The sequence below is a fragment of the Sesamum indicum genome, linkage group LG2 (genome assembly GCF_000512975.1).
Source record: "Sesamum indicum cultivar Zhongzhi No. 13 linkage group LG2, S_indicum_v1.0, whole genome shotgun sequence".
Taxonomy (NCBI): Eukaryota; Viridiplantae; Streptophyta; class Magnoliopsida; order Lamiales; family Pedaliaceae; genus Sesamum; species Sesamum indicum.
In genome coordinates, this window is record NC_026146.1 from 5,262,048 (window position 1) to 5,273,706 (window position 11,659).

An 11,659-nucleotide genomic window follows, 5' to 3' on the forward strand; every position below is an offset into this window, starting at 1 on the left:
TTCGAATTTTATTTGTCAATGAATCGAATATGACCAACTTTTATGGATATCGAATAATTTTGAGTCTTAAATAAGCGTTATTTATGGATATAGTTGAATAGTCTCTTTTAATTTTATTTATTTATTAATAATATAATATTTGCAGCTAGTATTTTTTAGATTATAAACGACGATATCCTGAAATATAAAATAAAATTAACAAGTATTATTAGTTGAGTATGTGTGTAATGGGCCAACTGGGTTGAGATTCTGTTTCTCGTCAGAAGCCCATTTTGCATGGAGAGTTCTATTTCCTCAATGCGGCCCATTTCAAATTTGATTTTGCTGCCCAACTGGGCCCAAATTACCCCATAGCCCAACTTAAAAAGATTGTGATTTGAGTGTTAAAATTTTTGTTTGGATGGAGGGCATTAGTGGAATTTCAGTTATAGCAAATCTTCCAAAGCAAAATTCGCTGTTCCATGAGTGAGGAGCACTGCAATCCGTAGAGCCGCACTGAGAATCTGACCGGCGCTTCTTTGTGTGAGCTATTGTAAAAGAGATGGGTTGGACGAAAGAGCAGCTCCTTGCTCGTTTGCAGGTGATTTTTTCAATTCGTCTTCTTCAATTACATTGTGTTGTAGCAATGAATTTTCTGAAATTCCGGCAAGAATAGATATTTGTGGGATTATGACGCGGTACGCGATTCATACCAAAATGGTTTCTTACTGTTTCGTTATGGTTGATGCCTCAAAATGTCAGGAATTTGCTTTGGGAGTAGATTAAGTAATTCAGTGATGGAGTTTAATTTAGTTTATTTATTCCAGGGAAACTGATTTAGTGCTAGAATAATTAGTTGTTCTAACTTTACCTGTATGAAAGAGATCATATACTTATGAGGATATGCAAAATTTCCTGAAGCTGATATTGCTTGATTAATTTGGTCTTGTATAAGTGAGCTGCACCATTTAGGTATGAGAAGGTTATTTTGTGCAGAGTTTTAGTGCATTTGATAAGCGGAAGTCGGATACTTGGTAAACGAGGAATTTTTCCCTAACAGTTGCTGTGCGGAAAGGCTATTTTGTTTTCCTGTTCACAGTGACTGTAAAGATGGAGATAACTGCTGACGTTTTAATTGGTTTTATTCTGAAACTGGTGGTTGATTTAGAAATCCTATGATTTATCTGATATGATATTAGATACGTTAAGTGTATGAGTCATGCTAATTGGTGATTCGGTTTAAAAGTTTGTTTACATTTTCTGTCTAGTTTGTATAGTAATCTCTTTGCTGATTTCCTCAGGAACTTCAGATAGACTTTTCCAAGTATGAACATCCAGTTGTTTTGACAGTTGAAGCTCAGGTAATACACTGTTTGAACTCTTCTCACTTTTCTTAGTTTACTGGAGTTTGAGGGGACCTTTCATTTGCATCAGGCGAAGTATGTTGGGCACATGAAAGGCGCATTGAGCAAAAATCTTTTCTTGAAGGTAAGATGGTCAACATGTGAACGAATGCTTCTTACTTTTTTCTTGTTTATTTCCCTGAAAATTTTACCTGAATGCTTGCTGTTGGTTCAATGCCAGGACAAGAAGCAAAGATTTTATATTGTGTCTGCATTGACGGAGACAAAGGTAGATCTGAAAGGTATATATTCCTTTTTGATAGTCGGTTGCTGTTTTTCCAAGTTGTATTCTCATATGTTGGCATAGATCGCAAAAATCCCGTTCACTTAAAGGATAAAAGAAATATTAACTTGCTGTTGGGGGTTGTGTCTCGCCACTGGGCTGTGCAGTTCTGTCTCAGAGGCTTGGTCTGGGAAAAGGAGGTATAAGAATGGCCCCAGAAGAAGCACTTGGAGAAATTCTTCAGGTGTGTGCTGGTTTAAATATGGTTACCTTGCTATATATACTTTATCACATGCATAATATTTCAAAAAGTTACTTATAATGTTTGCTTTTTGTCAAAGATGGTTTCTTTACTTGGCAAAAACTTTTGCTTGGAACTGAATGCTGCAAATGCTTCACAGGGATATTACATTTAATTCCTCTTATCTGCTTAATGATTCTAATGATCTTCGGGCTTATTCTCGATGCATTCATTTGATTTTATTGAAGGTGCCCCTAGGTTGTGTTACTCCTTTTGCACTCGTGAATGAATCGGCAAGGTATATCTCCTGTCCTCTGGGCTCGTTGTGATATATGTTAATTGTTGTAACTTGCGTACTTATTCCAGAATACGAAATTTTATTTTGTACTATTTCTGTTTTGCTTTTGTGTAGGCATGTTTCTTTATTATTAGATCAAGGTTTTAAAAATCACGAGTGCTGTTTCTTCCACCCATTGTCTAACGACTCGTCAATCGGTAAGTTAATAGAACTTCTTTTAGCCGAACACTTCAGAAAATCACCAAGGTAGGTGGGAAAGTGCCCGATTGGGCTTCATTCTCCAGTCATGCTTATATTAAATTGTTCAATTAATTGACACTTATCTGGCCCTCAACCTTCTGTTCCCTTGTTATTGTTTGATCGAAATATCTTAGCTCCCACAATTTTATGCTGCAGCACTTAATGTTCGTGATCTTGACAAGTTTCTAAATTCAATTGGAAAAACCCCTGCCTATGTTGACCTGGAGGTAATATTGAGATTAGTTCGTAGTTCACGTGGTTTTTTATTACTATGGTTTAACTTGAACTTTTGTTGCTGCTTTCACAGGCTAACCCTGCAGTAGGAAAGGATCAACCTCCAGATCTAGCTATGCTTGTTCCATCTGATGTGAAAATCTTGGCTGAAACTCCAGAAAAACAGGGATCCTCTCAAGGTTCTGAAAAGAATCATATCTCTGTGAATAACCAACCTACAGCTGTGACAGGTAAAATTCTCGGTTAAGCCTAAGTTGTAACTGATGTCCTTGTATCAGACTCCATTCCTATTCATGCTCATCCGACGAAGATAATATGCCATGTGCACTATAGCTTTGGATCCTGCTTACAGTAGACATCTTGTGGTAAACCTCGAAAAATGACTGAATCAATAATCTCTTTTTAGACTCTGGGGAAACATCTATTTGTTTAACCACTTCGTTGATGGGTAAACCATTGTGTTGTAAGATGGACAAAACATGGTTTTAAATGTAAACTGCTGATATTTGATTAGTGGCAAAAGCTGTAAAACCGTCCACTGCTTCCACAAAGGAGAAATCACCTGGTGCAGTGCACTTGTCAATCTCCTATGCTGACCCTGACAAATTTGTTGAAGAGATTTTGGAGAAGACAAGAACCACAGTTCTTGCAGAGGTGAGTAAAATATTACTTTCTTAATCTATTAGTTCAGGACATGTCATGGTGATCTGAAAATCTTTTTATCTTATAGATTACAGAGGAGAACATAGAGAAACATCGAGACCAACTTGCTACGATGATTTCAAACAGTATAAGCAAACAACTTGGGTTGGAGTTGAAGAACATTTCTGTGAGTAATAAAGTTTCTTCGCTCTTAATTTCTTAGAGTAGATTTACGTGCTAGTTACTTTTTACGTTGAAATGTTTCTTCAAATGAATGAGATTGTTGGCCTCGTCCTTTGATGTGAACTACGAAACCTACTTGTTTGTTTAAGCACAATTAATATGCATTCTGGAAACAATGCGGTAGCACTCTTGAAATAACTGAATAGCTGGAACTTCTGCATCACTAATTGCTACGGCGTGCCTTGTTACGCACTCAGAATACCTAAGGAGATTGTTCATTTTTGCCTGAAACTAATTAAAGTCTGGTCGGATTGCCAGTTGTCAATTTTGAGGATATCAACTTTCAGAGATGAAATCTTGTGAAATGACATGGTATATATGAAATGTAATGCGTCTCCTGAATTCTTTTAGCTTTTATTTTTTCCTTTCATAGGTCCCAGTTGCTGAGCATGATTCATGTGTAATACTTCCAACATTTCTTGTGTACATTAGATGATTCCTAATATGTCTGTACTTCTCCTACTCGCATTGGTACCTTTTGTGTGTGTCTGTAACAAAGCATTAGAAGGGTTTCACTTATATTCTTCTGTTTCTTCATTTGGTCTTTTATATGGCCTTCAGTCATAGTCATTTTCATGTTATTATTGCAGACAATATTCAAGAACACGGCATACACAGAAGGCTTCAAAGCTGGAATTCATCATCAACCGAGGAGATTGTAAAATTATTAACATTCATCACAAACATAGAGACACCAAATACTAGACAAAAAGTTGTTTGGAACACATGGCATGGAATTGTTTGGCTGCATTCTTTCATATGTAATACGGCTTGAACTAATGCCATTCTTTAGTCTGGTCGACTTAGGGTGACAGTTTCGGATTATTACAAGATTTCCATTGAATTCATGACCCTTCATGTTTTATCAGTTAAGCAACCTTGATTTGGTTCTGCTGCATCATGACAATCTTAATATAGTCAGGACGTTGTAGTACTTGGCTGCTGCTTATCCTTCTGGATTTCAACATTAAAACCGAGGGTGATACCATTGAACTTCTTGGTGCTTTTGCTTCGTGCTTTAAAGAATAGTACACCTCCATGATTCAGCTGCTGAAAACAGGCAAATAGAACCGATTAAATAGAACCAAGATGGCCTGGTTTTATTCTTGTTCTTTAATATCAATTTACATTTTTGTACAGCTATAATCTTGTATTTGCGGAATGGATCCATCACAGTTGAGTTCAGTCCTCACCGCGGTGACGTGGGGTGGCAGCCCCATTGCTGTGTGACTGAAGTGGCCGATACCTGGACCTGAAGGGCCACAAATTGGCCAGCTGCCTCAGCCGCCAACACCTCTGCTGCTGCTCCCTGCTTCCTTCATCATGAGATTCACTAGACCTCTCACCCGACTCGATCTCCCGATCTTCACATGGGACTGTGAGCTCATGGCGGCAGACAGGGCAAGAATTGTGGAGCCTCAGCCACGGGATGATGCAATCAGGATGGTAGATGTGGTTGCAGGGCAGCTCTCTTGCTTCCATCCCAACTTTGAATTCTTCCTTACAAACTGGACACTCCGAGTCCGTTTGCAAATGGTTTGGGCCAACTTTAATCGTGGGAATAGCATTGATTACTGAATCAGGTGCTGGTGGGGGGCCGGGCCTGTCATTCTGAGTCAGTTCTTCAATGAGTTCTTGCAATCCTGGCCCGGTGAAGTAGTTTCGAGGGTCCACACCCGGTGGGACTAGCCTTTCTCGAGGTAGATTGGGGCCTGCAGGTGGGGGACGTACGGGCCGAAGGATGATCCAAGTTCTGGGCCGGGCTAGAATCCCACTTTCAGGACCCCAACCATCGCTGTCCTCGTCAAACAAACTATTCCTCCTCCTGGGCCGAAACCAGCTTCGGTTTCCAGCCTCTTGTAAGTCCTCATCAAACAAACTCGAGTTTCTCCTTCTGGCCCGAAACCAGCCACCATTTCCAGCTTCTTCCGAGTCCCGTCGGCGGTGTCTTCCCCGCCCATTGATCCGTATTTGGGCCAAATCCGGGCCCGGATGGGTTCTAGGAGTGCGCGATCCAGCTCCAAGCGGAGGATCAAGCATGAGAGCCAAAGCTTCCAGAATTCGGGCCTCGGGAGAGGGATCAAATGCAGTGAATTCAAGAACGGGGCGGGGCCTTGACATGTCAATTTCATACAGAAACCGGCCGGAGCAGCGAGGGCAGACAACCCCGGAGGGATTGTCAGATGCAATTCTGACGGTTCGATGGCATTGGTAACACCAGTAGAGGTTGAAGTCTCTGTTGCCATTACCACCAGTTACATTGGGAGGAGGGGTGGAAGACATGATTGTTTCTGAAACTTGTTGGATGGATGAAAGAGAAGCATCCGTTTCCGTTTCAATTATATGCCAAGAGGAGTTGTTTTGTTGGTAGGGAAAAGGATGGCTTTGTAAAGCTGCGTCAAGTGATTCTCTTCTTCTCTTTCTCTTTCTCTTTCTTTCGTCGTAGGCAACTTAACTCTACACTTCGCTTTCTGCTTCTTCTCAAGGAAAAGCATTAGACTATGATATGAATTAACTAAGTTGCAATTTTGCTCTTACTTAATCAGCTTTGTCACCACTTATTAAACTCAATTAATGATATTTACGTTTATAAGGGGTTTATATGTAAGTTTTTAAAAAATAAAACTAATTTATATAAATGATTATAAGTGTACATGCAGTCATTCAAAAAGTTAGTTCGGAGTTGTTTGTATAAATAAACTATAAACTATTATGATATGGATTTGTTACATTAATTTCAGCTGGGCGCTGTAGATTGGATCCGGCCCATTTCTTACAGCCCGAATTAGTGCAAATAAAAACTGCCTTGGACTTGTAGAGCTAAAATCAAGCCTATAGCCTTTTAGTAGCCCAATCCCAAAGGAAATTCTGGGTTGGATTTCAATCCTCGGCCCACTTAGTATTCCAACTTGTTTTTCAGCTGACCCCGGAACCCAAACCCACTTAGGCAGTTTTCAGTATGACAAGTATTTTATTTAATAATACAAAATTCTCAAATATTCCAAGAACTACAACACTCAACTGTGTGTGTCTTAATGGAAAAAGATTTGGTCATCAGAAGGCAGCCACTTAATCCATCTATATTGTTTGCTCACATGGTTGTGCAGTGGAAGATATTGTCATTAATGTTTTTATGACAAAATTGCAGCTACTTTTAACATCTCACACACACATTTCAATGACGTCTTGGCATCATCCATATGTACTATGTACCCACTCTCCAGTTTGCAAAATCAATGCTACCATTTTTCACTCAACTCATACACACCTCCAACCACCCCTAATTTCAACACATAACAAGATTTTTTTTGTTTTGATTGAATTAAATCCAAGAACCTAATATGTGGGGTGGCTATTTGACAAGGTAAAGCAAGTTATATAAAGTCAAAGTAGAGATTTTATGACATAATGTACAAGACCTAAGTCGTATTTAATTTTAGGTGGGAAGAACTTAGGGGGTGTGATTTTTGTGACACCCCATTTATTAAGAGCTCACTCCATTAGACCGACATTGCGTATCAAAGTCAAAAAAGAGGAAGTGGGTAGGTGACTTACTACACTCATCACTCACCTCTGCCTCCATTTAGGAAAATGATTTTCTTATTTAATTCCTAGGTAAATAAATGACTCTAATTTGAATTATTTCTTTTGCTTACAATGTGAGTTCAGTTCATTTTTCCTATTTATTTATTATTTTTAGTCAACATATAGTTGGCGATCTGTGTGTTATTTAGATTTTCGTGAATTTAATGTCAAGTGGAATTGTCAATTATTGGAGTTGTTTGCGTGAGTCGGACCACACGAAAGTTTCAAAAATTGCAAACCAGATAGCATGGCGACAACGTAAATGAGGGTTAGAAGTCCCTTTTAATTTTTTATTTATATAGACTTTGTAATTAGAAGTTGCAGACGAGTCGATCTGGCTCGCCAGATTCGATTTGGAGCTCAAGCTCAAAAATTTTTGTTTATAAGCTCGCGAGCTTTTTATTTTTTAATATATTTTTTATTTTTAATTGTTTTATATATTTAACTCCGTATTCAATACTACATCAATTATATATTCAAAATTTAACCATATATTATAATTATTAAGTAATATCACATATTTTAAATTTAGCTAATGATAAAATATGATATTTTTATTTATATATTTAATCTCTATGAAAAAACAAATAGATATTCTAAAAAATTATTTATATTTTAATTATAAAAAAATTAAAAAAGCTTGAGCTCGAGCCAAAAAATTGTGGGCTTGTCTTGAGCCAGAATTTTTTGCCGAATCTTGGCTCATTTACACCCATAATTGTAATTACTAGTTATATCAATATTTTAGCAAATTGAGGAATATATATACATATATCTTAGTTTGATAATACACGAATATAATAAAAAAATATGAAATAAATTATAATAATAAAACAAATACTTACACATACATTAGAACTCGAACTCATGATTTTGAATTTATTAACGAGGCATCAATCTTAACCAATAGAATAAGATATTATGGTAGAAGTCCGTTTTAGACACTTCAATTTTTATATTTATTTTATTCTAAATTTGATATTTGATAAAGTCTTTTCAAATTTATTTCATCCCCAGCCTCTAGAAAGTTTTGACTTATATACAAAAAGCACAATATTTGGAAATTCAACTACTTTTATGTTTGTACGCGTACCCTCCAGGTTGAATCACTCACGGATTTATAGTTGGGTTCTGATATTAATTTATCACGATTTCATTTTCAGTTCTAAATAAAAAATATGTATTTTTAATTTCGTATAAGTTTTTGTTTAAAAAATTTAGATTAATTAATAAAATTATATTTTATACTGAATCATTGTGTTAAATTAATATATTCCCAACGAAATTACGTATAAAAAATATATATTTTACTTTAATTACTATTTCAAAAAATAAAAAATTGAAAAACAAATAGGAAGGGACGAGAGTCTGGTGTTTGTTGTGTTTCAATTCAAATTATGCAGTAAAGTAAAAAAAGAATGAATAAGTAGTTTGTGGGGTTGATAGAAAAATCTTTAAAAAAGTAGTACACAAATGTTAGTTTGACGTTCACAATACCAAAATATTCAATCATTTTGTTGGCTACAAAACATTGTGAAAATGTAATCATTCATCTAAATTATTTTTTATTTTTTATTTTTAAAATTGATTTCATTGAAAAGAAGGGAAAGCGGGCCACAGTTTAATCAAGATTTAATTCCTTGCATTATTGTTACATTTTTTTCTAAATATATATAATGTCTTAACAATTCAATTAATTGAGGTATAGATTATTGGTGCATGCTACGTACAATATATATATATTTGTAAATTTATGAAATTTAAAATTTGGGCATTGAATAATTCAAATATGTTAGTAAATGAAGTAATGTATATATATTTATTTATTTTTATCTAAGATTGGATTTAGAAAGAAAAAAAAAGAGTAACTTCTTTGGCTTTGCTAATTATCTTAGAAAAATAAAGGGATGGAGTTAAACTGTCTCTTAAGATTATTCAACAAATTTTAAAGTATTGACAAACGTACAATCAGAAGACACAAAACATAAAAGAGAAATAATTACAAATCGATTCAAAATTTAGGATTTGTAAGTTTGAATGCCATATTTTCATATTCAAATTTTGGTGGCCTTAGAACTTAAATTTGAACCTACATGACCAAAAAGAGAAGCAAAAAAGTTCTTGAAAAGAAAAAAAAAAAAAAAAAAGGTAGCTCCCTTAGATATTGACCAGATGAGAGTTTCAAGAAATGCAACAAATCCCAGAAATAAACAATTCAAAGCATCTCTTGGGATAATATGATTTTTCAGAGTTTGAACCCTAAAACCCCAACCAGAAGACCTCATCCACTTATATATTTTAATCCTAAATTTCATTAATTGCAGCAAACTTGTAATAATTATAAAAAATAAAAGGGACATGCTACACGACATTACACACAGGAATAAATTTAATGCGTATTGTCTGTGGGATATGTTGGTCTTAATCTTTTAATTTAATAATATACTAAGATAGATCTTTTATTATTTAGTTGTTTCTAATAATGCTATTTTAGGGAAGTGATAGGTCATGGCTGATGTATATTTTGCTCCTTCAACTCTAAATTAATAACTGTAATTTTCTTATGTTAATTTATTGAGAAATTCAAAGTTTATCATTCCCAATATTTTGATTCTAATACTTTATTCAGTAATTTGGATATTAAAAACTGATTAAATATATTATTAAAACAAACAAGAATCTATTACCTAAAATTATAATTACACCCGCATTAATAAAATCCCGACCCATATGGGAGTTTGTAAAAAAACTTACTTAATTTTAAAATAAGCGAATAAGAGTTGAAAGTCATAATTATAAAAAAAAAGTTGATGTTAAAGTGTTTGGTTAAAAAAAATTTGTATATTATGGAAAAATCGGATTTTTGTCCCATATGTTAGGATCTTTTTCAATATAGTCCTATTCGTTATGATTTTCTCGCATTGCATAAGTTGAAAATTTTCTTAATATTAGCGCTCACATGCATGTTTTGTCCAATAGTTAAAGAAAAATGTACAAAAATGCTAAAGGCTCCATAATTATTGGACGAAAAATGCATATGAGGACTAAAAATAGAGAAATTTTTCAACTTATGAGATGCAAAATGAGATCGTTACAAGTGAGACTAAGTTGAGAAAAAACCCAACTTATGAGGCCAAAAATGCAATTATTTTTGTGTATTACCAACTTATTTGTGTGATTACTTAACAACCCTGATAGATGGGTAGATGTTAACTGAGATATGGTATTTTCCAAGTATAAAAAAAATAAATTAGGATAAAAAAAGTTCAACTTTTTTATAAAAATAATTTAATCTACAATAAACACACTCTCACCAGCTTATAGTTTTTAACTTAATTTAAAATAAATATAAATGAAAGTTGTAATTCCAAACACTTCCGTACTACTTAATTTAAGATAGGAAAAATGCGATTTAGCCCCCTGTGATATTGCAAACGTGCAAATTATTCCCCTATGAAAAAACATTAACAATATAAGAGGGTAAATTGCTATTGCTTTTTTATAAGGAGATAATTTGCGTATTTATAATATCATATGGGTAAATTGCATTAAACGCTTCTATATCTCACTTAGAAAAAGCTCTTTTCAAGCTTGCTATACTTTGGGTTGATTACACACACAAAAAAAGAAAAAGGTAATATACGGTGAATAAAAGTTCATCCAATGTTACGCTTCAGAACGTGCTAATAAGAAAGCAACAGTCAAAAGATGATCAGAGATCATCTAATCAGAGAAGATTAGTAAAATAATCTGAGTAAACAGTAGTGATCTACTGGTAACTTGGCTTTGACAGGTGCATGTGGGAGTGGTTGGACGTATAAAAATTAGCTATATAGGTAGAGATTTGAATCTGGGGAGCTGTGACTGTGAGTTATAAAGCAAATAGAAAAGAAAGAAAGGAAGGAGAGAATCTGAACAGGCTTTGATTAGATAAATTGGAAAGCTTTTGGCTTTTCCAAGCTTAAAAAATTTTAACATGCAAGAGAGATTGTGGATGAAGCTGGAAGCGTGCATTGAACTTAAAAAAGTTGGAGATTTTTCACTTAAGTAAACCCCACCACTACAGCAGCATGTGCTTGTGTGTTATAACAATGAGAAGCTCCCAAACATTATCCAACTTGGAGATGGAAAGGCACATGAGAGTTTCATACATCTAGTGAAACATGGGATGGGACACAACATGTAAGAAAGTGCAAGATTCTTGGTTTTGAGCTTGTTATAATATGGGATTTGTTAAAATGGGATAGGGTTCAAGAATATTTGTCAAGATACATCCACATGTTATGGGGTGGTAGAAAAAGTGAAAATTAAGTGAGTTTAGATCTTATAAAATGGATTTTTGAGTGTATTATTTTTTATTTTTAACACAAGTTTTGCTAATGAAAGCTTTTAAGGTGTCAAATTGCTGGTATCGACATGACTATGTCATGGGGATGGGAAAACATCAACTTGCTGGTAGGAATCTTCCATTTTGCAAGTATGAACAAAGCTAACAAGAAAGGGTGAGTTTGAGAGGAAAAGTGCTGCACAATAATTGATCATTTCCCTTAGAACACAAGATTTTTGTGGAC

General features: G+C 34.8%; 2 protein-coding genes across 4 annotated transcripts; one reads left to right on the top strand and one right to left on the bottom strand.

Annotated features, from left to right (window-relative positions):
• LOC105155382 (prolyl-tRNA synthetase associated domain-containing protein 1) lies at positions 425-4,401 on the top strand. The gene is made up of 12 exons (XM_011071254.2): positions 425-580; positions 1,281-1,340; positions 1,414-1,467; positions 1,564-1,624; positions 1,773-1,849; positions 2,095-2,144; positions 2,259-2,341; positions 2,541-2,611; positions 2,692-2,848; positions 3,133-3,272; positions 3,349-3,447; positions 4,094-4,401. The coding sequence occupies exons 1-12, from the start codon at positions 542-544 to the stop codon at positions 4,163-4,165; spliced, it is 963 nt and encodes a 320-aa protein (XP_011069556.1). The 5' UTR covers positions 425-541; the 3' UTR covers positions 4,166-4,401.
• Positions 4,260-6,016, bottom strand: LOC105155383 (E3 ubiquitin-protein ligase RING1). 3 transcript variants are annotated; one of them, XR_847307.2, is made up of 2 exons: positions 4,632-6,015; positions 4,260-4,550 (listed from the first exon to the last, which is right to left on the bottom strand). XR_847307.2 is itself a non-coding variant. In XM_011071256.2 (2 exons), exons 1-2 carry the CDS (start codon positions 5,784-5,786, stop codon positions 4,522-4,524), a joined length of 1,119 nt encoding a protein of 372 aa, XP_011069558.1. In that variant the 5' UTR covers positions 5,787-6,016; the 3' UTR covers positions 4,260-4,521. The 3 variants fall into 3 exon arrangements, 2 of the variants coding, with proteins under 2 accessions (XP_011069558.1, XP_011069557.1); XM_011071256.2 differs by having other exon boundaries at positions 4,697-6,016; XM_011071255.2 differs by having other exon boundaries at positions 4,260-4,553; positions 4,697-6,016.

Excerpts from the sequence above, each read along its gene's own strand:
- LOC105155382 (XM_011071254.2), top strand. The coding sequence starts at position 542 with ATGGGTTGGACGAAAGAGCAGCTCCTTGCTCGTTTGCAG. Across the intron at positions 581-1,280 it reads AGCTCCTTGCTCGTTTGCAG|GAACTTCAGATAGACTTTTC; the intron begins GTGATTTTTTCA and ends TGATTTCCTCAG. Across the intron at positions 2,342-2,540 it reads GTCTAACGACTCGTCAATCG|CACTTAATGTTCGTGATCTT; the intron begins GTAAGTTAATAG and ends TTTATGCTGCAG.
- LOC105155383 (XM_011071255.2), bottom strand. The coding sequence starts at position 5,786 with ATGTCTTCCACCCCTCCTCCCAATGTAACTGGTGGTAATGGCAACAGA. Across the intron at positions 4,554-4,696 it reads TGCCACCCCACGTCACCGCG|CAGCTGAATCATGGAGGTGT; the intron begins GTGAGGACTGAA and ends GCCTGTTTTCAG.